At 47.8% G+C, this 26,605-nt stretch overlaps 1 protein-coding gene across 6 annotated transcripts in view; it reads right to left on the reverse strand.

The window, feature by feature from the left end:
- ARMH4 (armadillo like helical domain containing 4) overlaps positions 1-26,605 on the reverse strand; it is a 133,788-nt gene that overhangs the window by 66,772 nt on the left and 40,411 nt on the right. The window contains exon 5 of one of the 6 annotated variants that reach the window (XM_039536310.1): positions 8,096-8,139. The exons of the other annotated variants lie outside the window; for them this stretch is intronic. Within the exon in view, the coding sequence (XP_039392244.1) occupies positions 8,111-8,139 (29 nt within the window). The 3' untranslated portion in view covers positions 8,096-8,110. Of the gene's footprint in view, positions 1-8,095; positions 8,140-26,605 lie in introns of those variants that run through there. 6 annotated transcript variants of the gene reach the window in all.

The following is a 26,605-nucleotide window of genomic DNA, read 5'->3' on the forward strand; positions in this document are numbered from 1 at the left end:
TTTTTGGGCAAGGGGGCACTGGGCATAAGGGTGGTGGCACTGGGTAGGGGGGTGGTGTGGCATGGGCGCGCCCCCAGAGGGAAGGGGCACACTGGCAGTGCAGGGCTGGGCGGGCCAGTGTGCGTCTGGCGGCTGCAGGTTTGTAAACAGTGTCCTCATGCTGGGCTCTGCTCCTGCCGTGCCATCCCCTGCCTTACCAGCCCCTCGCTCTGGAGACCGACCCCCCCTGCACCATGCCCCATTGCCCCCATGGGGGCCCACAAATATGTTTGGCGCCAGACTCACAAAAAGTTCATCCAGCCCTGTTTTGTTCTCTGCTGGGAGAAACGCCGCCATAAAGGAAGGCAGCAGCTTTGGATTTCTAAGCTTTAATAGTAAAGACAGAAGAGGGGTGGAAAACACCAGCAGAAACTTGAATATTAGCAGAGTTTCCCCAAGCCCTGATGGAGGGTGGGGAGTGCTGGCCAGCAGGTGAGGAAATAGGGATTTGAGGTCAAATCTGAAAAAGATTTAGGGTCAAAAATTTTCACAGTGACTAGTAATTTTTGGGAGCCCAACCTGGGGTGCCTTTCAAAGGGCAGGTGACAGCACTTCTGAAAATCACGCCCCTGCAAAGCATCTGAAGCTGGGCAGCCAAAAATCGAAGTGGCCGGAATCACTAGTCACATCTGAAAAGAACTGTTACAAAGAGAGATGCGGTCCCTAAGCTGCGATGACCACTTCGTGATCACGCCACAAAGATCAAGGGGATACAAGCCTTCTGGCATAATCACTGGTAAAAATCCCTATTGGATGGATGGCTCCTGAACGCTGCACCCCTTCTTTCTCTACCCTTTACCGCAAGTTCACAGTCTTAAAAAGGCCTTTAAAATCAGGGCTGGCTCCAGGCACCAGCTGAGCAAGCTGGTGCTTGGGGCGGCATATTCTGTGGGGCGGCATTTCGCCCAATCTTAGGGCAGCACGGCCGGGTTTTGTTTGGTTTTTTTTGGTTTGCCGCTCCGGCCGCCCTGTAGGGGGCGGCAGTGCGGAGGAGGGGAGTGCCCTGCAGCAAAATGGGCAGGGCAGCCCCTGTTCTTCCCTCTCCCCCGACTGGAGCGGAGCGGAGCCCACCCGGTAGGCGGCGCAGTGGTCAGGACCGCGGGACAAGCGCCCTGCTGAAGCCCTGGCCGCCCCCCTGCTCTCTCTCTCCCCCGCTCCCTCCCCTTCCTCCCCGCTAGACTGGGTGCGCACTCTGCTGCACGTCTGCAGCACAGGGAGTCCCCCTGCACCCTGGCTCCGGCTGCCCGGCAGGCTTTTTTATTGTTGTTTTTTTCCCCCTGCTTTGCCGCTCCGGCCATGCCCCAGGTTTTTTTGTTTTGTTTTGTTTTCTTTCCCTGCTTTGGCGCTCCGGCCGCACTGCAGGTCCCTCCCCCCCGCTGCTCCAGCCGCGCTGCAGGTTTTTTTGTTTTGTTTTCTTTGCCGCTCCGGCCGCGCTGCAGGTGTTCCCCCCGCCCCCCCAACTTTGCTGCTTGGACCGCGCCACAGGTTTTTTTGTTTTGTTTTGGTTTTTTCCCCTCCTGCTTTGCCGCTCCGCCCCCCCCCCCTTTTTTTTTTTCGCTTGGGGCGGCAAAAAAGCCAGAGACGGCCCTGTTTAAAATCTCATAAGAACATAAGAACATAAGAATGGCCGTACCGGGTCAGACCAAAGGTCCATCTAGCCCAGTATCTGTCTACCGACAGTGGCCAATGCCAGGTGCCCCAGAGGGAGTGAACCTAACAGGCAATGATCAAGTGATCTCTCTCCTGCCATCTATCTCCATCCTCTGACGAACAGAGGCTAGGGACACCATTTTTACCCATCCTGGCTAATAGCCATTTATGGACTTAGCCACCATGAATTTATCCAGTCCCCTTTTAAACATTGTTATAGTCCTAGCCTTCACAACTTCCTCAGGTAAGGAGTTCCACAAGTTGACTGTGCGCTGCGTGAAGAAGAACTTCCTTTTATTTGTTTTAAACCTGCTGCCTATTAATTTCATTTGGTGACCCCTAGTTCTTGTATTATGGGAATAAGTAAATAACTTTTCCTTATCCACTTTCTCAACATCACTCATGATTTTATATACCTCTATCATGTCCCCCCTTAGTCTTCTCTTTTCCAAGCTGAAGAGTCCTAGCCTCTTTAATCTTTCCTCATATGGGACCCTCTCTAAATCCCTAATCATTTTAGTTGCTCTTTTCTGAACCTTTTCTAGTGCTAGAATATCTTTTTTGAGGTGAGGAGACCACATCTGTACACAGTATTCGAGATGTGGGCGTACCATGGATTTATATAAGGGCAATAATATATTCTCAGTCTTATTCTCTATCCCCTTTTTAATGATTCCTAACATCCTGTTTGCTTTTTTGACTGCCTCTGCACACTGCGTGGACATTTTTAGAGAACTATCCACGATGACTCCAAGATCTTTTTCCTGACTCGTTGTTGCTAAATTAGCCCCCATCATGTTGTATGTATAGTTGGGGTTATTTTTTCCAATGTGCATTACTTTACATTTATCCACATTAAATTTCATTTGCCATTTTGTTGCCCAATCACTTAGTTTTGTGAGATCTTTTTGAAGTTCTTCACAATCTGCTTTGGTCTTAACTATCTTGAGCAGTTTAGTATCATCTGCAAACTTTGCCACCTCACTGTTTACCCCTTTCTCCAGATCATTTATGAATAAATTGAATAGGATTGGTCTCCCTATCCTATCGCCTGCTGTCCACTGTTCCTTAGTGAAACCATTCAGCACCGGTGAGAGTAGTGAAGAGCGCCACCTGCCAGTCACTGCGAGGAAGTGCTTCCTCCAAACACCAGCACATTTCACAAATGCTGGGAAGGGCAAAAGAGGCAAGAGGAGACGGACAATCCATATGTCCGACCTGATGCTCCCACAGACCAGTATTCAGGGGCAAATGTGCAGCCAAACCCCAGAATACTCCAGTGAGTGAACCCCACCATGACAATGTTTCCCTGCGCTCATGTACATCATTGGGCACCCCAGGGCTCTGACAGCGCCAGAGGTAAAAGAAAAGAAACAAAAGTGGTTTCAGGTGCCTAGGATGGAAGCCACAATGACCAACAGACTAAGGGAGTGTGCCAGAGCTGCCCATATGGCAGCGGTTCATGATGAATTTTACTAGGCACTGGCCAATGTAAAAGTAGTGAATTTTGGCCCCAAATCTTTTTCAGATTCTGCCTGCAACATGGAAGAGCTGAGCTGTGACAGGAAAGATGGCCCAGTAATTAGGACACTAGTTTAGCCCTTGAAAGACATAGGTTCAATTCCCTGCTCTGTCAGAGACTTCTTGTGTGACCTTGGGCAAGTTACTTAACCTCTCTTTGGCTCAGATCCCCATCTGTAACGGGGATACTAGCACTGCCCTGCCTCACAGAGAGGTTGTGAGGATAAATACGTTAGAGATTGTGAGGTGCCCAGATACTACAGTGATAGGGGTCATATATAGTCTCTTTCTTGTTCAGAGAGTGGGACTACATTTTTGTTTATATGTAAACCCTTAGCTGCTATGGCTTTATGTAAACACTAGTTTACAAAGTTAGTGCTATGTTTTTACACTCCCTGTCTCTGGGTCAAATCCTGCCTCTCAGTTCATTAGTTTGTTATTATTTGCATTGTGGTGGCAGCTACATGCCCCAATCAAGGATTCCCGCCCCATTTTGCTGGGCACTATATACGTAACACAAAGACAGTCTCTGTCCCAAGGAGCTTGCAATCGAGTATGCAATCGAGTATCCCAGCCTCCACTGAAATAAAGGGAAGCAATAAGCAATGCATATGTAGCAGAGGACAGAATCTGAAATGAATGAAAAAATAAAAACCCTGCTCTTCTTTGATGTCAACAGAAGTTTTGCCTTCCAGGAGGCCCCTGGCTCAGGGAAGATCAGCAGGGTTTGATCTATAACATTTGTTATTTTTAGAAGGCTTTAAAACAGGCAGGAGGAGGGGGGGAGACCCAAAGGAACTTAATTGGCTGCTGAGAATACCTACTGGAACATCTATACAGAATAGCTCATGAGCAGCTGGAGTGCTGAGAGCAGGAGGTGTGATACGCCACAGCTCATGTCCCAGTGGACTTTTATTCCCTTAAGCACCTGACAGCTTTTAGAACTATTTCGGAAGCTGAGATTAGAATCAGTGATGGAAGAATGTTCAGACATGGAGAGGTTTAGCTAAGTGTCAAAATACTTATCTGAGCACCTAGGATCCCCAGCTACATTACCTATCACTAGAAATTGTAATTATAACTTGCCACAGGTTGGTCTACTAGCAGTATTGCAGTAAATTTACCAGGGATTTTTCTGATTCCTAGTGGCAAGCAGCTTCTATGTTATGGTTAACAACAAATATACTGTAAAGATAATTTTACATTACAAAACTGCACCAAACCTCACAGCAGTGTGCAGCACAGAAAAAAAGTGTGAGTACTTCTCTCCTTCCTAAAGAGTTCTCTGTGGCATGTGTAAAGGGCGCAGCTCTGCTCTCATCAGTTAGTGGAGTGGCCACAGTCATACAGATAAAAGATCCCAGTTGCATTCGTGTGAGACAGCCAGAGGAAGTGTTGCGGGTGCAGTGCTGGGGAGTAGACAGGTAGGTCACAGAGGAAAGAGGCAGTTTTGGTCTATGGAACATCTAGTGCTGTGGTCAGAGAGCACGTGGGACCAGCATTCCCATCACCAGTGGAGAATGGTCTTGCCCAGGTCCCAGGACTGGCTTAACATTCACTCAAGTTTCTTACTTTGGCATCATCCACTTTCCGTATGATTCCCATGGATTTTAGGTCATTACAAAAATTAGGCAAATTCCAGCCAGCAGCAAACCTGAATTGTTTATTAATTATAATTAGTAATTGTAGTGACAGTATCGCTTAGAAGCCCCACTCAAGGACCAAGAACTCACTGTGTCATGGGTGTCAGATTTCCCACCTCCCTGCTGTGACCATGCTGAAAGAGACAGAAACAAGGTGGAAGGCACTGAAAAAAGGTTCCTTGGTACACCTTCTGTATCCAGTCCTTGCCCCACATCCATCCCCAGAGGAGGAGGCGGGTGAAGAGCGAGTGACTGAGCACCCAGAGGGAACCTCAAATGGCACTGCCAGGATGGGGATATCACCCTCCTTGAGGGTACCATATACATGACGGGTCACCTCTCATCTGTTTGCCTTATCACCTTGGAGAGATTACTTAGGGTGAGGGCATTTTCTGCAGCTACAGGGGGCATCTGATTGTCTGGGACAATGGGTACCTGACAGACAAAAGATAGTAACAACGATAGGTCTATCAATGGCTATTAATCAGGATGGGCAGGAATGGTGTCCCTAGCCTCTGTTTGCCAGAAGCTGGGAATGAGCGAAAGGGGAAGGATCATTTGATGGATCCTTGTTGTAACCCCACTGGTGTCAATGAAGTTACATCAGGATGAATTTGGCCCTTCATTTTTATTTCAAGAAAACCTTCATGGGAAAAGATTTCAGTATTCAGAACTTTGCCATTATCATTTGCTAACATTCTTGTTATCCAGAAATTTTAAGAAACAGCCATTTATCTGATTTATAGCAGAGGAGAAATGTCTTGTTCTACCCTGAGCAGTAAGATTCTCTTATTAGAAGAAGAAAAATTCATTGGCCCAAATCATGAATTAAAATTAATATAATTTTAATAAGAATTATAGGGCAGTACCCAAGTAGCCGCCTGTGACACACTGTACCTCAGAATGGCACCCTATAATCCCATATTTATAATTCATAGATGGTTGTGATATTTCATACAAAGCATGCCACGTAAGGGATCATATGAAAGGTCATGATCCACTGAAACCCACTGTTCTGTCCAACTATGTATATTATTAGTGTGTATAAAGTTACTGGAAAACTGGAGGGTGTAGCCTGATGACACGATGTCTAACACCCAACGGTCTGAGGTAACCTCAACCAGGCCGAATGGAAGGGATGGAGATGGTCGAGGAAAATGGTCGGGGCAGATCCTGGGAGGTGACTGGTGCGTGGCTCTCGAGAGCACCCTCAAAACGAGGGCTTCTGGCCCCCCACGATGTTTTGTCAGGCCAGGCTGCGCTGGTCAGTGGGAGGATGAAGGGCAGCGGTGGCTAAAACCAGTTTCCCTTCTGCTTGCAGGTCCCTGCGGAGGCTGCCACTGCTTTGGCGGTGGGGGTGGTCGGCATGGTTGCCGTCAGATTGAGGAGTATTCATCCCCAGTGAGCGGAGGGTGGCCCAAGTGTCTGTTAGGCCATGTAGCCTCGCGTCTGTCTGGTCAGAGAATAGGCCAACCCTGTCAAACAGGAGGTCTTGCATAGAGGCCTGCATCTCCTGGGACAGGCCGGTGGTCTGGAGCTAGGAACTACACCTCATGAACACCGCCAAGGCGAACACCCTGGCAGCCAAATTAGCCACATCTCAGGCCATCTGGAGGGAGCACCAAGCTGCCGCGGTACCTTCCTCCCCCAGAACCCCAAGTTCTTGAGCTGCTGCCTGGGACATAGAGTCCTTAAACTTGAGGGAGTCCCACAAGTTAAAATTATAGTACCCCAAAAGGGCCTGGTGGTTTACCACCCGGAACTGGAAACTGGCCATGGAATAAATCTTGCCTCCAAAAAGGTCCAATCTCTTGGCCTCCTTATTTTTGGGGGTGGAACTGGCTGGCCCCTGCTTGTCCTTTTCGCTGGCCGCCAATATGACCAACAAAATACTTCTTTTCTGCCCTCTTGGAAGTGGGCAGGATGGAGAACGGGGCTTGCCAGATGGTCTTGGCAATATTCAGGACCCCTTCGTGTACCAGGAGTGTGACACAAGCGGGGGCGGACGCGGAAAGCACACTCAATAGCGTATCCGATTGCTCCTCCATTTTCTCCGCCTTGAGGCCCAAGTTGGTGGCCACCCGGAGGAGCAGCGCTTGATGCTCTCTGAAGTCATCCGGTGGACTAGCCCAGAAGGGCCCCGCCACTGCCTTGTCCGGAGAGGAGGAGGATGATTGGACTACAGGAGGAGGGCCCAAGGCATCTTCCCCCTCAGGGGAAGGGGGTCTTGGGGTGGGCATCTGCTACTCCACCGCAGCGCCCACCAGTGCATCCTAAACCAAGCCCGGTGCTATCAGTGCCGCCGGTGCCAACTGAGGTTTGTCTGATGCAGCGACCGAGGACTGGTGGGACTGGGCCATTGGCATAACGAGTATGCCCCAGGCATTCGAAAAGGGCCATTGTGTTGGCCTCTGGGCCTGATGCCAGGTTGGCATCGCCACAGTGGATGCACCTTCCGGAGCCCAGTCACGCTGCTGTCTAGGCAAGGGACTGAACTCCTCCTCCATGCCGGAGAAGTCCTCTTCCTTCAGAGACCAGGGCAGGACCGTTGAAGCCTGGGTCTGGTGGCTAACTATCGCTGCGGGTGACTGGTGCCTGGAATATCCAACTGGTTCCGGGCGTAGGGGAGCAGCGCCAAGCTGGGGAGCATCCCTGAGGCCTCAGTGACGGTGATTGTTGGCGCGAAGATGACCAGTGGCGACTGTGAGATGATCAGCATCTCTCTCTAGGCAAGCCCTGGCGTGAGGGCGGAGGCTGGAAATGCAGTGCCGGTGACCTGTAGCAGTGAATCAGTGACCTGGGCTGACGAGGAGACCAATAGCATGGCGACACAGGGCTCTGCCTTGGCTCCGGAGACCAGCGGTGTTCGCTTGCCTTCTGGAAGGCCCTCACAGCCAGCTTGCCCTTGTGGGGAGCTTTAGTCGGATGGCGGGAGCACTTGTTGCTCCCCAGGCACCGGGAGCTTAGAGGGTGTTGATTGCGTCATCAGCCTGGGTCCCCTACTGCTCCCCGGAGTTGGTGGTGGGTCCCTTAGGGAGGTAGTCCCCAGAGCAGTGCCCCCTTGCAGCTCCGCTGTGGGTAGGTGGCCCGAGTAGGGTCCTTTTCCCAATGCCCCTTGATCTGGCTTGCTCAGTGCCGGGTCCCTCTTCTTGGGCACCAGCAAAAGGAACCGGTGCTGGGAAGAGCCCGGCGCCGGACGTGCGCTACACACCGAAGCTGAAGCCCTGGGAGACGAGCAGCCTCCATGAGGAGGACCCTCAAGCGAATGTCACGTTCTTTCTGTATCCTGGGATGAAAGCTTTTACAGATGCGACACTTCTCTTTGATATGGGATTCCCCCAGGCACTTCAAACAGCTGCCATGCAGGTCACTAACAGGCATAAGCCTGCTGCAGTCTGAGCAGGGCTTAAACCCCTCTAAATCGATGGCTGAGCGCTCTCTGGTTGACCCCGGTACTCCTGCTCTCTGAGAAGCGTAAGGGAAGTCAACCGGAGAGCGTCTCCTGTTGACGCAGTGCAGTGAAGACACCGGGGTAAGTCGACCTAAGCTACGTCGACTCCAGCTACGTTATTCAGGTAGCTGGAGTAGCGTGACTTAAGTGGACTTACCCCGGTAGTGAAAACAAACCCTAAGAGATCAATACAGATGTACGGAGAGGAGATATTTGGATTCTGATCCAAATCCTCATCTCAAAAGTCTAAGTGGATGCAGACATTGTGTTCGATTCTTGCTCATCTCCAATCAGAAGAGACCTCATGCACTAAAGATCTTTTGAAACAGCTGCCACAAAATGAGAACAATGCAAATTATTCAGCCAGAGAAGCATGGGTTTGCTTTGTGTTATGATCAAAAATACTAACTGAAGAATCATAGAATATCAGGGTTGGAAGGGACCTCAGGAGGTCATCTAGTCCAACCCCCTGCTCAAAGTAGGACCAACACCATCTAAATCATCCCAGACAGGGCTTTGTCAAGCCTGACCTTAAAAACCTCTAACGAAGGGGATTCTACCACCTCCCTAGGTAACCCATTCCAGTGCTTCACCACCCTCCTAGTGAAATAGTGTTTCCTAATATCCAACCTAAGCCTCTGCCACTGCAACTTGAGACAATTACTACTCCTTCTGTCATCTGGTACCACTGAGAACAGTCTAGCTCCATCCTCTTTGGAACCCCCTTTCAGGTAGGTGAACGCAGCTATCAAATCCCCCTCATTCTTCCCTTCTGCAGACTAAATAATCCCATTTCCCTCAGCCTCTCCTTATAAGTCATGTGCTCCAACCCCCTAATCATTTTTGTTGCACTCCGTTGGACTCGTCCCAATTTTTCCACATCCTTCTTGTAGTGTGGAGCCCAAAACTGGACACAGTACTCCAGATGAGGCCTCACCAATGCTGAATAGAGGGGAATGATCACGTCCCTCGATCTGCTGGCAATGCCTCTACTTACACAACCCAAAATGCCGCTAGCCTTCTTGGCAACAAGGCCACACTATTGACTCGTAAGAGCGCTATGTAAGCTCAAAAGCTTGTCTCTCTCTGTCTCACCAACAGAAGCTGGTCCAATAAAAGATATTACCTCACCCACCTTGTCATTCTAATGAGCTGCATTTCCAGCAGCATTATCCGAATTGCCTAAACATTGAGCAGGGCTGAGGAGACGCGGAGTGTGAGGTAATATCTTTTATGGCACCAGCTTCTCTTTTTGAGAGAGAGACAAGCTTTCAAGATTCCAGAAGGCTCTTCTTCAGGTCTGGGAAATTTACTCAGAGTGTCACAGCTAAACACAAGAAGGAACAGATTGTTTAGAATAAGAAGTTAACATATATTTCAAGGGGCCATTCAAGGGTGGAGGGGTTTATAGAAAAGATGCTGACAGAACCTTAGATTTCCCGCCCCCGCCTTAGGCCAAGCTTCTGGTTGAGGCAGAAGAGTAACCGGGGAAAGTGAAGGACCCCCTACAAAGAAAGTGAGTTCCTTTTTACTATTACACAGAGTAAATGAAAAGGAAGGAGGGGTGCAAGTGAGAAATGTTTCCCAGAGAGTGGGAAAAACAACCTCAGAGATGCAGGAACAGGTATGAACAGGAAATCGATAAGTCACTGAAGCAGGTAAATGATGCAGTGACAGATGAATGACAACGTGCTGTTCCACCTGCTCCACACGATTGAGGTTGGATGTCAAAACACAATCTCTCAAACAACAAAATATAAACAGAAAAGCGGCAAAGCGGAAACAGAGCAAAAACAGATGACTGGATCAGATGAGCTAAACCTAATGACACGCTCGGACTTGTTAAAAGAAAGAATGACTGGGAAGAAGAAGCTATAACAAAAAACAATTAAATGACTATTCTTTACTGCTGCAAGGACCTAACTATTTAAGGATTTGTAACATGGAGAGAGTAAAAAGTTTCCTTCTGAAAAACAGGACATGAAGGCTCATCATCCCAGAGGTCTAACGCTCAACCTTGGTACATCTTGAAAGGAAGTGTGAATTGGCCCAGTCAGCTCAGGGATGTCACTTTGTAATGCATTAGGCCAGAATGTCTTACTTTTCCTCTTCTACGAAGAAGATAAAGGAGTGGGGACTGTTCTGATACTTGTGTCAGAGTTAAAGTTGCACACGCCAATGAGATTTTGGTTTTCATCACACAAAGCTCCAATGCAAGCAAGGTGTGTTGGGATTCCTATTCCCCATGTAACAGGGTTCAGAGGAAGACCTCTTTCTCCTCCCAGCACACTGATTGTTATCTCTTGGTTGGCAATAATAAGTCTGCCAGACTTAACCCTCGTAGGCTATGTCTACACCGGCAATTGAACGACAAAACTTTTGTCTTTTAGAGGTGTTAACCTCCCAATCCCCCCCACCCTCGCCAAAAGACAAAAGTGCCAGTGTGAACAATGCGCATGCTCCTGCCAACAAAGCTAACCCAGCTCGTTGGGGGTGGAAGTTTTTTGTCGGCAGGAGCGCCAACAAACAGCGGCTACACTGCACAACTTTTAGTGGCACAGCTGTGGCAACACAGACATGTCATTAAAAGCTGTGTAGTGTAGACAAAGCCTTAGGGCTTGTCCACACTGGCACTTTACAGTGCTGCAACTTTCTTGCTAGGGGTGTGAAAAAACACCCCCCTGGGCACAGCAAGTTTCTGCGCTGTCAAGTGCTGGTATAGACAGTGCACCAGCTGGTAGCTACGCCCCTCATGGAGGTGGGTTTTTTAGAGCGCTGGGAGAGAGCTCTCCCAGATCTCTGCTGCGATTACGCAAACCACATTAAAGCGCTGCCATGGCAGCGCTTTAACGTTGCCAGCGTAGACTAGCCCTAAATCTTGGACAGCCACCCAGAGTAGAAGTATCCTCTAAAAACTAGAAGTCAAATCCTACTGAGAAACACAGAAAGGAGCATAAACTCTGGCAAGTCAAGTATAAAGAAAGAGTCTGAAGAGCAACTAGCTAAAGACAATAAAACAAACAGCAAAATTTTGTTTAATTACACCTCTACCCCGATAGAACGCGGTCCTCGGGAGCCACAAAATCTCACCGTGTTATAGGTGAGACCGCGTTACATCGACGTAGGGAGAGGAACCGCTCCCTGCCCCAGCTCACCTCCGCTCTGTCTCCGCCTCCTCCCTGAGCGCGCTGCCGCCGCTCCGCTTCTCCCTCCCTCCCTTCCAGGCTTGCCGCGCCAATCAGCTGTTTGGCCCGGCAAGCCTGAAAGTGGGGGGAGAGAAGCACAAGCGACAGGGCTGAGAGCAGGGGAAGTGGAGCGGGCTGGGGCCGGGTTGCTCTGCTTCCCGCCACCGCCGCTGGTGAGTGCAGGGGGACGGGCCCGACTCCTGCTGTCAGCGCCTGGCTCCCCACTAATCCCCTGCGCTGCCCTGGGCCTCCCAGCCCTGCTGCTGCCCCCCACAGCTCCTGCCTCCACGGCCCTGCAGCCCTTGAGCCAATCCCCCCTTACCCCCGCGTGGAGGGGCTGGCCCCGCAGCGGAGTGGCCGCTCCCCTGGCAGGGGGGGTGCAGGTGATCAGGCTGCGTAGGGCACTACCATAGTTAGGGACGGCCCCACTAGAGGTTCACCTAGAAATGGCCAATCTTTAATTGCTAAATCATTTTCCAGATCTCTCGAGACATTTAGACAGGCTTATGTGCAATGCTGGGGAGGAGCCAGTGATCATGGTACACGTAGGTACCAGTGACATAGGGAAAGGTAGGAGAGAGGTCCTGGAGGCCAAATTTAGGCTGCTGGGTAAGAGACTGAAATCCAGGATCTCCTTGGTAGCATTCTCTGAAATGCTTCCAGTTCCATGCACAGGGCCAGTTAGACAGGCAGAACTGCAGGGTCTCAATTTGTGGATGAGATGATGGTGTAGGGAGAAGGGGTTTAGGTTAATAAGGAACTGGGAAACATTTTGGGAAAGGAGGAGCTTATACAGGAAGAATAGACTCCATCGAACTAAAACAACCAGATTGCTGGCATGTAAAATTAAAAAGGTTGTAGAAAAGTTTTTAAACTAAGGGCTAAGGGGAAAGCCGACAGGTGGAGGAGCACATGATTCGGACAGTGACATCCCACAGGGGAAGCTCTATTAAACAGGGATTCTTTATATCCTAGTAAAGAGGAGAGAATAGAAATTAATAAAGTACAGACAGGAACTGAAGAGAAACAGTCAAATGAAAAAGAGTCCCATTCAATGGCAGACAGCTAAAAAGTGACAAATTTCATAAGTGTTTGTATACAAATGCCAAAGTCTAAACACTAAGATGGGTGAACTGGAGTGCCTGGTATTAAATGAGGATAGTGATATAATAGGCATCACAGAAACTTGGTGGAATGATGATAATCAATGGGACATGGTGATACTAGGGTACAAAATACCCAGGAATGACAGAGGAGATCCTTTTAAAATTGGAAGTCATATCCTACTGAGGAAAATAGAAACTCTGGCAAGTCAAGTGTAAAAGTAGAATTAGGAAGGCCACAAAAGAATTTGAAGAGCAACTAGCCAGAGACTCAAAAACTAACAACAACAAAATTTTTAAGTACACCAGAAACAGGAAGCCTGCCGAACAATCAGTGGGGCCACTGGATGATCGAGATGCTAAAGGAGCACTTGAGGAAGATAAGGTCATTGCAGAGAAGCTAAATGAATTCTTTGCATCAGTCTTCACCTGAAGAGAATGTGAGGGAGATTCCCATGTCAGCGCCATTCTTCCTAGGTGACAAAACTGAGGAACTATCCCAGACTGAGGTGTCAACAGAGGAGGTTTTGGAATGAACTGGATAAATTAAACAGCAATAAGTCACCAGGACCAGATAGTATTCACCCAGGAGTTCTGAAAGAACTCAAATATGAAATTGCAGAACTACCAACTGTAGTCTGTAACCTATCATTTAAATCAGCTTCCGTACCAAATGACTGGAGGATAGCTAATGTGATGCCAATTTTTTTAAAAGGCTCCAGAGGCGATCCTTGCAGTTACAGGTTGGTAAGCCTAACTTCAGTTCCAGGCAAATTGGTTGAAACTATAATAAATAACAGAATTATCAGACACGTAGATGAACATTATTTGTTGGGGAAGAGTCAACATGGCTTTTGTAAAGGGAAATCACGCCTCACCTATTAGAATCTATTAGAATTTTTGAAGGGGGTCAATAAACATGGTGGACCAGGATGATCCAGTGGCTATAGTGCAGGAGTCTCAAACATGCGGCCCGCGGGGTTATTTCCTGCGGCCCACCAAGCTCCCCTCCTCCCCTGCCCCGCAGTGTGCCATGTCCCGGCTCCTCCGCCTACCTCCCAGCGCTTTCCCGCCGCCAAACAGCTGTTTGGCTGCGCTTAGGACTTTCCAGGAGGGAGGGGGAGGAGCGGGGACGCGGTGCGCTCGGGGAGGAGGTGGAGAAGAGGGGGGGCCGGGGCGGGGATTTGGGGAAGGGGTTGGAATGGGGGCGGGGCCTCATGGAAGGTTTCAGTGATGTGGCTCTCAGGCCAATGTACTAGTCCTCATGTGGCCCTCATGATGATTTGAGTTTGAGATCCCTGCTATAGTGTATTTTGACTTTCAGAAAGCTTTTGACAAGGTCCCTCCCCAAAGGCTCTTAAGCAAAGTAAGCAGTCATGGGATAAGAGGGAAGGCCCTCTCATGAATCAGCAACTCATTAAAAGACAGGAAACAAAGGGTAGGAATAAATGGTCAGTTTTCAGAATTGAGAGAGGCAAAAAGTAGTGGCCCCCAGGGATCTATACTAGGACCAGTGCTTTCCAACATATTCATAAATGATCTGGAAAAGGGGGTAAACAGTGAGGTGGCAAATTTTGCAGAAGATATAAAATTATTCAAGATAGTTAAGTCCAAAGCAGACTGCAAAGAATTACAAAGGGATCTCACAAAAACGGGTGACTGGGCAACAAAATGGCCCATGAAATTCAATGATAATAAATGCAAAGTAATGCACATTGGAAAACATAATCCCAATTATACATACAAAATGATGGGGTCTAAATTAGCTGTTACCACTCAAGAAAGTTCTTGTGGATGGTTCTGTGAAAACATCTGCTCAATGTGCTGAGGTGGTCAAAAAAGTGAAGAGAATGTTAGGAACCATTAGGAAAGGGATAGAAAATAAGACAGAAAATATCATAACGCCATTATATAAATCCATGGTGCACCCGCACCTTGAATACTGCATGCAGTTCTGGTCGCCACATCTCAAAAGAGATATATTGGAATTGGGAAAGGTACAGAAAAGAAGCGTAAAAATGATTAAAGGTTATGGAATAGCTTCCATATGAGGAGAGATTTAAAGGACTGGGACTTTTCAGCTTGGAAAAGAGACAACTATGGGGGGATATGATATAGGTCTATAAAATCATGAATGGTGTAGAGGAAGTGAATAGGGAAGTGTTATTTACTTCTTCACATTACACAAGAACCAGAGGTCACCCAATGAGATTAATAGGCAGCAGGTTTAAGACAAACAAAAGGAAGTATTTCTTCACACAACGCACAGTCAACCTGTGGAACTCATTGTCAGGGAATGTTGTGAAGACCAAAAGTATAACTGGGTTTAAAAAATAATTAGGTAAGTTCACAGAGGATAGATCCATCAATGGCTGTTAGCCAGGACACCCAGGGATACAACCCTATGCTCTGGGTGTTCCTAAGCCTCTGACTGGTAGACGCTGGGAGTGGATGACAAGGGATGGATCACTCGATGATTGTCCTGTTCTGTTCATTCCCTCTGAAGTACCTGGCATTGGTCATTATCAGAAGATAGGATACCGGGCCAGATGGATGATTGGTCTGAGCCAGTATGACCATTCTTATGTTCTTAACTGTGTGCCCTCATTGCCAAGAAGGCCAACGGCCTATTGGGCTGTATTAGTAGGAGCATTGCCAGCAGATTGAGGGAAGTGATTATTCCCCTCTATTAGACACTGGTGAGGCCACACCTGGAGTATTGTGTCCAGTTTTGGTCCCCCCACTACAGAAGAGATGTGGACAAATTGGAGAGAGTCCAGCGGAGGGCGACGAAAATGATTAGGGGGCTGGGGCACATGACTTACAAGGAGAGGCTGAGGGAACTGGGGTTATTTAGTCTACAGAAGAGAAGAGTGAGGGGGGATTTGATAGCAGCCTTCAACTACCTGAAAGGAGGGTTCCAAAGAGGATGGAGCTCAGTGGTGGCAGAAGACAGAACAAGAAGCAATGGTCTCAAGTTGTAGTGAGGGAGGTCTAGGTTGGATTTTAGGAAACACTATTTCATAGGAGGGTGGTAAAGCACTGGAATGGATTACCTAGTGAGGTGGTGGAATCTCCATCCTTAACGGTTTTTAAGGCCTGGCTTGACGAAGCCCTGGCTGGGATGATTTAGTTCGCATTGGTCCTGCTTAAGCAGAAGATTGGACTAGATGACCTCCTGAGGTCTCTTCCAACCCTAATATTCTATGATTCTATGAATGCCGGGCATCCTCTCACACCCTCCACAGCCTGCTAAGAAAAATGAGGCATGTCTGGGTTTACCCCTGGTAGAGATGTTCTCTTCAGTCACATTCATGATGTGGGGGGAAAAGAAACAAAAAACCCAATACACTGGTTTGGGAAAAAATACAAACTTTTGTTTTGATGCAACATTTTGTTAAACAGATGCTCTCATTTTCAATTGCAAAAGAGCAGAAAAATCTGGGAGGTATTGCCAATTGCTTATAAAAGCTGAAAAGCATGCAGAGGCCAAGTGTGTATCAAAAATACTGCAGTTCCCATTTCTAAGTAGCATTAATAAATAGGGAGCAATGAAAAATCTGTATCTACAGCCTTTTCATAATTAATCCATTTGTCTGTTTTGATTTAAATCATTTGGATCTTGCCAATTTTTTCTGACTTCTAAAAAGCTGGGTGGAGCTAGTTAACCACACTGGGCCAAATTCCCTTCCTATTTACATCCCTACAACCTCATTTAAATGTTTTATGAGATTGCAAGGCTGTAAGGGAGCAGATTTTAGCCCATTATAGCCAGGGCTCAGCAATTTCACTGCCTCTGCTTTTCATTAATTTATACTCCTCTCTCTCAAATTAAATGACCTTTCGGGGAGAAATTTCTCATGCTTAATCACAGCTCAGAGACAAATTATTTTTTGGAAAAATTTCTAGAAGACTCAGCCAGTTGAATTACCAGAATGTAAAATAAAAGGGGTTTGGATGGTTTTGGAGGACTGCGGTGGGAGGGGGTTTAAACAGAAATCTCAAGCACTTGTTCTTGCACCTGGAGAACTGAAGCAGATTAGATTTAAAACATCAAACTCGGCATGTGTGTAGTCCTCATTGCTAGACTTGAAAAACACCAACTACAGAACAGAGATGGCATGAATGAGTGAAACAGAACAGCATGCACCAATGTACAGGTGCATTCCATTATAATCCTGCACAGCAGTGCACAGCCCAGGTATTGGGCTGTATGCTGCCCTGCTCCAGGGAGCACGGGCAGGAGTTGGGGGAGAAATACCTGCCTCCTCTGTCTGTAGAGCCACTCCGCATACAGCGCTACAGCGCTGAGGCACAGTGCATTGAACAAGCACCTGGGACCTCAGCATGTGAAATCTGAACTGTATGTGCACTGCAACAATCCACACTCAGTTGCAATGTTCCCTCTCCTCTGGTACCTACCACGCATCTCACGTGAAAGGGATTCATAGATTCATAGATTCTAGAACTGGAAGGGACCTCGTGAGGTCATCGAGTCCAGTCCCCTGCCTTCATGGCAGGACCAAATACTGTCTAGACCATCCCTGATAGACATTTATCTAACCTACTCTTAAATATCTCCAGAGATGGAGATTCCACAACCTCCCTAGGCAATTTATTCCAGTGTTTAACCACCCTGACAGTTAGGAACTTTTTCCTAATGTCCAACTAAACCCCCCTTGCTGCAGTTTAAGCCCATTGCTTCTTGTTCTATCCTTAGAGGCTAAGATGAACAAGTTTTCTCTCTCCTCCTTATGACACCCTTTTAGATACCTGAAAACTGCTATCATGTCCCCTCTCAGTCTTCTCTTTTCCAAACTAAACAAACCCAATACTTTCAGCCTTCCTTCATAGGTCATGTTCTCAAGACCTTTACTCATTCTTGTTGCTCTTCTCTGGACACTCTCCAATTTCTCCACATCTTTCTTGAAATGCGGTGCCCAGAACTGGACACAATACTCTAGTTGAGGCCTAACCAGTGCAGAGTAGAGCGGAAGAATGACTTCTCGTGTCTTGCTCACAACACACCTGTTAACGCATCCCAGAATCACGTTTCCTTTTTTTTGCAACAGCATCACACTGTTGACTCACATTTAGCTTGTGGTCCACTATAACCCCTAGATCCCTTTCTGCCGTACTCCTTCCTAGACAGTCTCGTCCCATTTTGTATGTGTGAAACTGATTTTTCCTTCCTAAGTGGAGCACTTTGCATTTGTCTTTGTTAAACTTCATCCTGTTTACCTCAGACCATTTCTCCAATTTGTCCAGATTATTTTGAATTATGACCCTATCCTCCAAAGCAGTTGCAATCCCTCCCAGTTTGGTATCATCTGCAAACTTAATAAGTGTACTTTTTATGCCAATATCTAAGTCATTGATGAAGATATTGAACAGAGCCCTCAACCTGCCAGAACTTGGCACTTGGGCCCTCAACCTGCCAGACCCCATAGCAGTGGCCTGCCAGCACTAGGGACCAGCAGGAAGCCTCAAACCAGCAGGGAAGAGGGAGGCTTGGGGGCGGAGGCAACCGGAGCTCTGGAGGGAGCACGGCTGGCACCCAGGTCCTGTTCTGCCTGTGAGGGCCTCCTGCTGGAACCTGTGGCAGTTCCTCTGGGCACCGTGGGAAGCCTCGAGCCAGCAGGGAAGGGTAAGGAGCCGGGGGGAGGCACAGGCCAGGGGCTCTATTTGGGGGAGATCGGGAAGCTGTTCGTCCAGGGTGCAAGGCGCTGGCTGCGGAGAGCTTGGTCCCAGCTGCTGGCAGCGGCATCTGAGGGCTGGCGGTCCTAAAATGTGCCCCCAGCAGCCTGGCCCAGGAAGAAGCTGCAGCGGTAGATGAAGGGGGAGCCTGTGCTGCCACTGCTGCCCCAGGCGGGGGTGGGAGAGCAGGGCTGGCTGTGGGGCAGAGAAGGGAAGACCCTAAAGTCCCTTTCCCCAAGGAAGCATCGAGTCAGCAGGGAGAGGAGCCTGGGAGGGGATGGAAGGGGTTTCCCTCTGGGGTTGAGGCTCCTTGCAGGGGTGGGTGTAGGGGCTCCTGCTGGGAGAGGCAGGGGCTCCTGCTATCCTGGGTTTCTAACTTGCTTTGGTTGTTAACTCAAACTCTTGAAAGCTAATAAGTCCTCAGCCCACTGTGATATATGCCTGTGTGTTCCATCAGAACCGGACAGTCTCTACACAAAAGAATTAATGGACACAAGTCTGACATCAGGAATCATAACACTCAAAAACCAGTAGGAGAACACTTTAACCTTTCTGGTCATTCAATGACAGACCTGCGGGTGGCAATTTTGCAACAGAAAAGCTTCAAAAACAGACTCCAACGAGAAACTGCTGAGCTGGAATTGATATGCAAACTAGATACAATCACCTTAGGTTTAAATAGGGACTGGGAATGGCTGAGCCATTACAAACATTGAATCTATCTCCCCTTGTAAGTATTCTCACACTTCTTATCAAACTGTCTGTACTGGGCTATCTTGATTATTATCACTTCAAAAGTTTTTTGTTGTTGTTGTTGTTTTTTCCTTACTTAATTGGCCTCTTAGAGTTGGTAAGGCAACTTCCACCTTTTCATGCTCTCTGTATGTATATATATATCTCCTCAATATATGTTCCATTCCATGCATCCGAAGAAGTGGGCTGTAGCCCATGAAAGCTTATGCTCAAATAAATTTGTTAGTCTCTAAGGTGCCACAAGTACTCCTGTTCTTTTATCTCATAGGTGGAAATTTCCTGACTCCTGTGCTTGTGAACTCACAGCCATCCCATTGCTTGTGGCATTTCACAGAATTATTTAACGTGCCGCTTAACCATTGCACTAGGCACCTGCACTACATTTACGAAAATACAAGCTGGTCCAATGTCTACAATAAAAACCCGACTGACTCCCCCTCCAGCCCAGCTGAGTCCTGAGAAATGAGACAACGGCACGCCAAAGGTCAACAAATTCATTTGTTGCCTTGAAAGCAGGGCTGAGTTTTTAAACAGCCATTAACATCTCTGACACTGACATGCTGGGCTGTGATTCATAGCACTTCAACCCCTCGCCCCCATCGCCATCCATATACAGTTTATTTTTAAACTGACTGTTTTTATATTAACGTACTGCTTGTCTGCAGTTTGCTCTCCTCCACTGGGCATGGGGCAAAACCCAGCCTCTACTTCTGACGCTCAATTCTGCAAAGTGCTAAGCACCCTCCTCAACTCCCATTGACTTCAGCTAACTAGAGTGCTCAGCATGTTGCAGGATGGAGCCCCAGATGACCTTGCATGAGGCAGCCTACTGACTGGAAGATGGCTGGGGGGTCCTTTTCCTTTTCTTGCAGAGAATAGGGTGTAGCTTCCAAATCCTTGAGTTTAGTTAGTGTGGTTGAAAGGCAGTGTTTAGCTAGAGTGTTTTTCTCTATCTGTAGTGCCTTCCTCATTTTCAGGAGCGGTTACCAGCTGCAGCTGTCCATGACATCAGCTGGAGTTACGCATGCTTGACAGCCAGGGCTGGCTCCAGCATTTTTGCTGCCCCAAGCAGCGGGGGTGGGGGGGGAATGGCGATCGGTGGCAGCTCTACCGCTGCCGCTTCATCATCCTGCGGCAGCAATTCAGCGGCAGGTCCTTCCCTCCGAGAGGGACTGAGGAACCCACTGCCGAATTGCCGCCGAAGAGCCGGACGTGTTGCCCCCTTTCCTTAGGCCGCCCCAAGCACCCGTTTGCTGCGCTGGTGCCTGGAGCCAGCCCAGTTGACAGCCCAGAAAAATCAGACCCTAATTGGTTTCTAGGGAGTTTTTTGTCCCAAGGTACATCTACACAGCAACTGGACACCCACGGCTTGCCCATGTCAGCCGACTTGGCCTGTGGAGCTGTTTCACTGCTGTGTAGACTTCCAGGCTCGAGCTGGAGCCTGGGCTCTAGAAGCCTGTGAGGTGGGAGGATCCCAAACCCTGGGCTCCAGCCCGAAGCCTATACAGCAATGAAACAGCCCTGCAGCCCGAGCCCTACAAGCCTGAGTCAGCTCGCATGGGCCAGCGGTGGGTTTTTCTTTGGTGTGTAGGCATATCCTCAGAGGTTGTGTTGGGGACGGGAGGTAATGGTTAAAGAGTCTAGGAATCAATTAGAGAAAAAATTTTATGAAGGTGACCTACAAGGGCATAAAGAGGGTCTGAGCTCACTTTTGCTTCTTTATGATCCTGTGCAGTGAGACAGAGTGGCCTCCCTCCAAGCCGGAGAGGGAGGGACCTCTCTCCGCCACCCCCCGCCTCACACACACACCCGGTGCAGGGGTGTTGGAACAATTTTTATAGTGGGGTTGCTGAGCGCCATTTAACCAACCTGTAAACCCCGTATATAATGGAAACCACTTCAAACCAGGGGGTGCAGCAGTACCCCAGCACCCCTAGTTCCAGAACCTATGCCCTGGTGGGAAGAGCCAGGCCGGGCCCACTCCTTGTGCGTGGAACAGGAAGTATAAGAGGCAGGGTCTCCAGTGCAGTTGGGCCAGAGCCAGGGAAGGACTTGGCTGCCTCTGCCTTGCTCCTGGCCCCTGGTCCAGGGACCAAGTGGCATCACCCTCTGCTCCCAGAGGAGGACCCCGAGGAGCTGCCGGGACTGCCAGCTGCCTAGTACTCTGAGAAGCTACTGGGACTGTGGGTGCTGAGTACCCCGAGGAGCTGCTGGCTGCCGAGTAACCTGAGGAGCTACCGGGACTGCTGGCTGCCGAGTACCCTGAGGAGATGGGGGACCCTTGGACTATGGAGCCCCATCCCTGGACTGTGGTAAGAAAGAACCCAGGGAAACCAGACTTTAGTTCAGCTTTGCTGCCAGAGCGTGAGTCAGCATGTTTCGGTGGGATCCCCAGTGACTCAGTGGCAGACCTCTCTGCCCCTGGGCTGGGACCCAATGGAGTAGGGTGGGCCCAGGTCCCTTGCCCCTCTGCTGCCAACCCCACCCCTGGGGTGGCAGTCTACCCACCTTAGGCTAAACAGCCTCTGTTTACCTCATGTCTGCCCAGCCAGGGAGCTGGGCCATGGACTGCTGCTGCTCCGCCCTGACCAAAGAGCGGAGCCAGACTGCCTATGCTGTCTGCCCTAGCCAGAAGGCTGGACTAAAGCCTGCTCCTTGCTCTGCCCTGCCCAGAGGGCCAGGGAACCAGACTGTATTTGCTGTCTGCCGTAGTCAGGAGGCTAGGCCAGAGACTGGTCATTGCTAGGCCCGCCCAAGACTGGCAATGTGCTAATTCCCCTGCTCATAGACTTTGATCGTTGTGCCGTAGTAAGGAGGGCATGGCCTCCCTCCGAGCCGGAGGGGGAGGGACAACCTCCAACGTACTACATCCATAAGAATTTTGTGTTCGTCTTTTCCTGCTTGTTTTTATGGATTTAGACATTCAGATCTTGTCTACCCTAGAAAACCACTGGGAAACTGGTAAGGCTGACATCACAGTTATCAAGGAAATGAAACCTGATTAATTGGGAAGGGGAGGGCTTTAAAAAAAGGCACAAAACTACATTTTATTCCCCTTTTGATGTCACCTTTGAGCAGCCCAATTCAGCTGCACCATGCATCTCCTTTATCCTTCACAAAGAACACCAAAACCAACAGGATGCTGCATAAAAACACGCAGCCAATGAAAAACCTAGACAAAAAGCATTGTATTACTGAACAATGCTCATTGGCTGAAAACAGCCTACGAGCAGCTACAGTTACCTAATGGGGCAAGTCTTGAGGGCTGATTAACTCTTGTGAGAGACAGATAGTAGCTTGCCCACCTTGTCTCTCTTATATCCTGGGACCAACATGGCCACAACAACATTGCAAATAACTCTTTTATGTCACTTATATACCAATCACATCTGGTTCATCAGGTTTTCTTTGCACTTCTGTTGAGTCATATTTTCAAAAAGGCTTAATCCAATTTTCATTTGTGAGTGCACTGCATTACACATGCAATCACCTGTTTGTGCAATTTTGTGTACTAACACTTCTGCACCCACTTGCACTCAGCTTATTAAAACAATTAATATTGCCACAGTTGCAACAGCAGCACACACAAATAATGACCAATATTTGATGATCTAGGCTGAGATTTTTCAAAGCTGCCTATGTGATTTGGTTGTCCAGTTCCCAGGAATGGGGGATCAAAATCTTTTAGGTAGCTTTGTAAATGTCAGCCTTAGTACTTAATCTTTTGAGGCCTGATCCAAAGCCCACTGAAATCTTGACTTTAGTAAAGTTTTGATACTGTCTTACATGACCTTCTCATATACAAACTAGGGAAATGCAACCTAGATGAAGCTACTATAAGGTGGGTGCAAAACTGGTTGGAAAATCGTTCCCAGAGAGTAGTTATCAGTGGTTCACAGTCATGCTGGAAGGGCATAATGAGTGGGGTCCTGCAGTGATCAGTTCTGGGTCTGGTTCCGTTTAATATCTTCATCAATTATTTAGATACTGGCATACAGAGTATACAGATAAAGTTTGCGGATGATACCAAGCTGGGGGGGGGAGGGGTAGGAAGTGCTTTGGAGGACAGGATTAAAATTCAAAATGATCTGGACAAACTGGAGAAATGGTCTGAAGTAAATAGGATGAAATTCAATAAGGACAAATGCAAAGTACTCCATTTAGGAAGGAACAATCAGTTGCACACATACAAAATGGGAAATGATGCCTAGGAAGGAGTACTGCAGAAAGGGATCTGAGGGTCATAGTGGACCACAAGCTAAATATGAGTCAACAGTGTAACACTGTTGCAAAAAAACAGAACATCATTCTGGGATGTATTAGCAGGAGTGTTGTAAGCAAGACAGGAGATATAATTCTTCCGTTCTACTCTGCACTGATTAGGCTTCAACTGGAGTATTGCGTCCAGTTCTGGGCGCCACATTTCAGGAAAGATGTGGACAAATTAGAGAGAGTCCAGAGAAGAGGGACAAAAATGATTAAAGGTCTAGAAAACATGATCTCTGAGGGAAGATTGAAAAAATAGGGTTTGTTTACTCTGGGAAAGAGAAGAATGAGAGGGGACACAATAACAGTTTTCAAGTACACCTCTACCCTGATATAATGCGACCCGATATAACACGAATTCGGATATAATGTGGTAACGCAGTGCTCCGGGAGGGTCGGGCTGCGCACTCCAGTGGATCAAAGCAAATTCGATATAACGCGGTTTCACCTATAACACTGTAAGATTTTTTTGGCTCCCGAGGACAGCGTTATATCGAGGTAGAGGTGTATGTAAAAGGTTGTTACAAGGAGGAAGGAGAAACATTGTTTTTCTTAACCTCTGAGGGTAGGACAAGAAGCAATGGGCTTAAACTGCAGCAAGGGAGGTTTAGGTTGGACATTAGGAAAAAGTTCCTAACTATCAGGGTGGTTAAGCACTGGAATAAATTGCCTAGGGAGGTTGTGGAATCTCCATCATTGGAGATTTTTAAGAGCAGGTTACACAAACACCTGTCAGGGATGGTCTAGATAATACTTAGTCCTGCCATGAGTGCAGGGGACTGGATTAGATGACCTCTTGAGGTCCCTTCCAGGCCTGTGATTCTATGAAATCAATGGGATCAAGCCGTAGCTGCATTGTTCTTGGGTGCCCCATATATGTTCAGAAAACAATGTATTGTATGATGTTCCTTTTTATTTTATGGTTTGGTTCAAACAAATAACTGAAAAACACTTTTTTGGTCTTCATTGAAAATTTTAATGTGACAAATCCTATTATTATCAGCAAACAGGCACTACCTCTGGATGTCCCAACCTCCGTAACCACTGGGTTAAGGCCTGTGTATATCTCTCAACATTGAAGCACGCAAAGTTTATGAACCAGGCTCTGGCATCTTTTCTGCAAGAACCATGTTTAAGCACAGTTTGCCACAAAGGTGCTACCGTAGTTTCACTAGTCAGTCAGGGTCAAGAGAACTGTCCGCTGTTAGGGTCAAGAGAACTACATATTGGGCAGGGTTTCAAAAATATACTGACACACCATGTGTATACGGATCCCACTAAGCCTCTTTTAACCAGGCATAGTGAGTTGACGTGGAGGTGGCCAAACCAGGCTTAACATCTGTGTTTGAGATTAGATCCAGCTCAAGAATTTAGTCTCAGGTACAATTTTTGAAAACCGTTTTGCATCTGGATTGGGCCCCTCCCAAAAGGTTGGCCACCTGTGTTCACTTGTTTAAGGAGAGCAGCATTCAAGCCCGGTTTTAATCCTGCTGCCAAACATGGCCCATCTGTAAAGAAGATGCTAATTTATAAACATGACATACTTAGAATTCTCTGTGGCAACTCAGAATCCTCCCCACCTAGTGTCCTGTCTGCTTGCATTTTCTTTCTCGGGTATCTGCCTGGCAGGTCTTGCCCACATGCTCAGGGTCTAACTGACCGCCATATTTGGGGCTGGGAAGGAATCTTCCCCCAGGTCAGATTAGCAGAGACCCTGGTGGGTTTTCACCTTCCTCTGAGCATGGGGCACAGGTCACTTACAGGTTTAAACTAGTGTAAATGGTGGATTCTCTGTAACTTGAAGTCTTTAAAAAATGATTTGAGGACTTCAGTAACTCACCCAAAGCTTAAAGGTCTATTACAGGAGAGGGAGGGCGAGGTTCTGTGGCCTGTGATGTGCAAGAGGTCAGACTAGATTATCACGATGGTCCCTTCTGGCCTTAATGCCTGAGTCTATGAGATGCTGCTATAACCCAAAGCACATGTCATTATTAATTGATTTCATATGTGAAAATGTTGTGGGTTTTTTTTAAAAAGGAGACAGCCAGGTGAACATGCAGCCCCCATTCATGATGCACTGAACCTCACCCTACTTGGCATGGAAGACCTCTACAGTACTTAAATAGCTGCACAGTATGTGTTTCTTTAGAAATAGGGAGCCAGATCCTCCGCTGGTATAATTCAGCATAGCTCCACTGAAGTCAATGGAGATACACTGATTTACACCATTTTATGATCTACCCAGTGTCTTTTTCTCCCCTCACTTCCCCTGACAGCCTGCAAACTGTGGCCTCAATTCTGCAATCAGGCCCTTACAGATACCAGGATCCCCTATCAGGACCTCATTACCCTGGAGAGAAATATCAAGAATTGTTCTTAATGAGAAACAAATGTCTGTTGCTTTCTTGGTCTATATGAACCTCACTGAGAATCTGATCTTGCAAAACTCTCATTAGAGTCAATGAGGCTGCAGGATCAGGCTCTTTTGTGGCTGGAGTTCAGCCTTCCCTTGCCTTCTCCTGAAGGCACTGTGACACCCTGGCACCCCAACAGTCACCACTGCCATGTCTTGATCTGCTAGACATTAATATCTCATTGGATTGTATGAGCTATCGTGGTATGTGAAGTTATGAAGTTTGGCTATGCATGTGGTACTGAAACATGTGAGGTTGAAAACACCCACAAGCAGCCTTTCAGGTACAACAATAAAAAGGCCGAACAATGTTAATGGCTTACTGAGGAAATGCACACAAGCACAAGGATTACCACGGGGACTGCGTAGAACAGAAACCTCTCAGAGATAGCACTACACAATGGGAACTCTTTGACCCAGGTCACAGCAAAATTGCTTTCCAGCAATTGGGAAGAAAATATAAAAGGAGGAAATGACATCATGATGGTACCTCACTCTCCCTGGAAACACCTAAGGAACAAAGACTCAACTGGGGGAAGTGATGGTCCCAGGCTAAAGCAATTTTTAGCCTGCGTATGAAAACCTGGGAAACCCAAGCTGCAAAGCAAAGGCAGCTTGTGCCTTAAGAATCTGCCAGCCTATCACTCAGGGTGAGAACTTGCTAATTCATATCCTATCTATCTAGTATGTTAAGATCAGTTTGTGTTTTTATTTACAAGGTAATCTGCTTTGATCTGTTCGCTATCATTTATAATCACTTAAAATCTATCTTTTGTAGTCGATAAACTTGTTTTTGCTTTATCTAAACCAGTGAGTTGGAATGAAGTAACTCAAGGGGCAAAGGCTGTTGCATATTCCTCTCCACATTGAGGGAGGGGGTGAAT

The sequence above is a fragment of the Mauremys reevesii genome, linkage group 4, assembly GCF_016161935.1.
Source record: "Mauremys reevesii isolate NIE-2019 linkage group 4, ASM1616193v1, whole genome shotgun sequence".
Lineage (NCBI taxonomy): Eukaryota > Metazoa > Chordata > Testudines > Geoemydidae > Mauremys > Mauremys reevesii.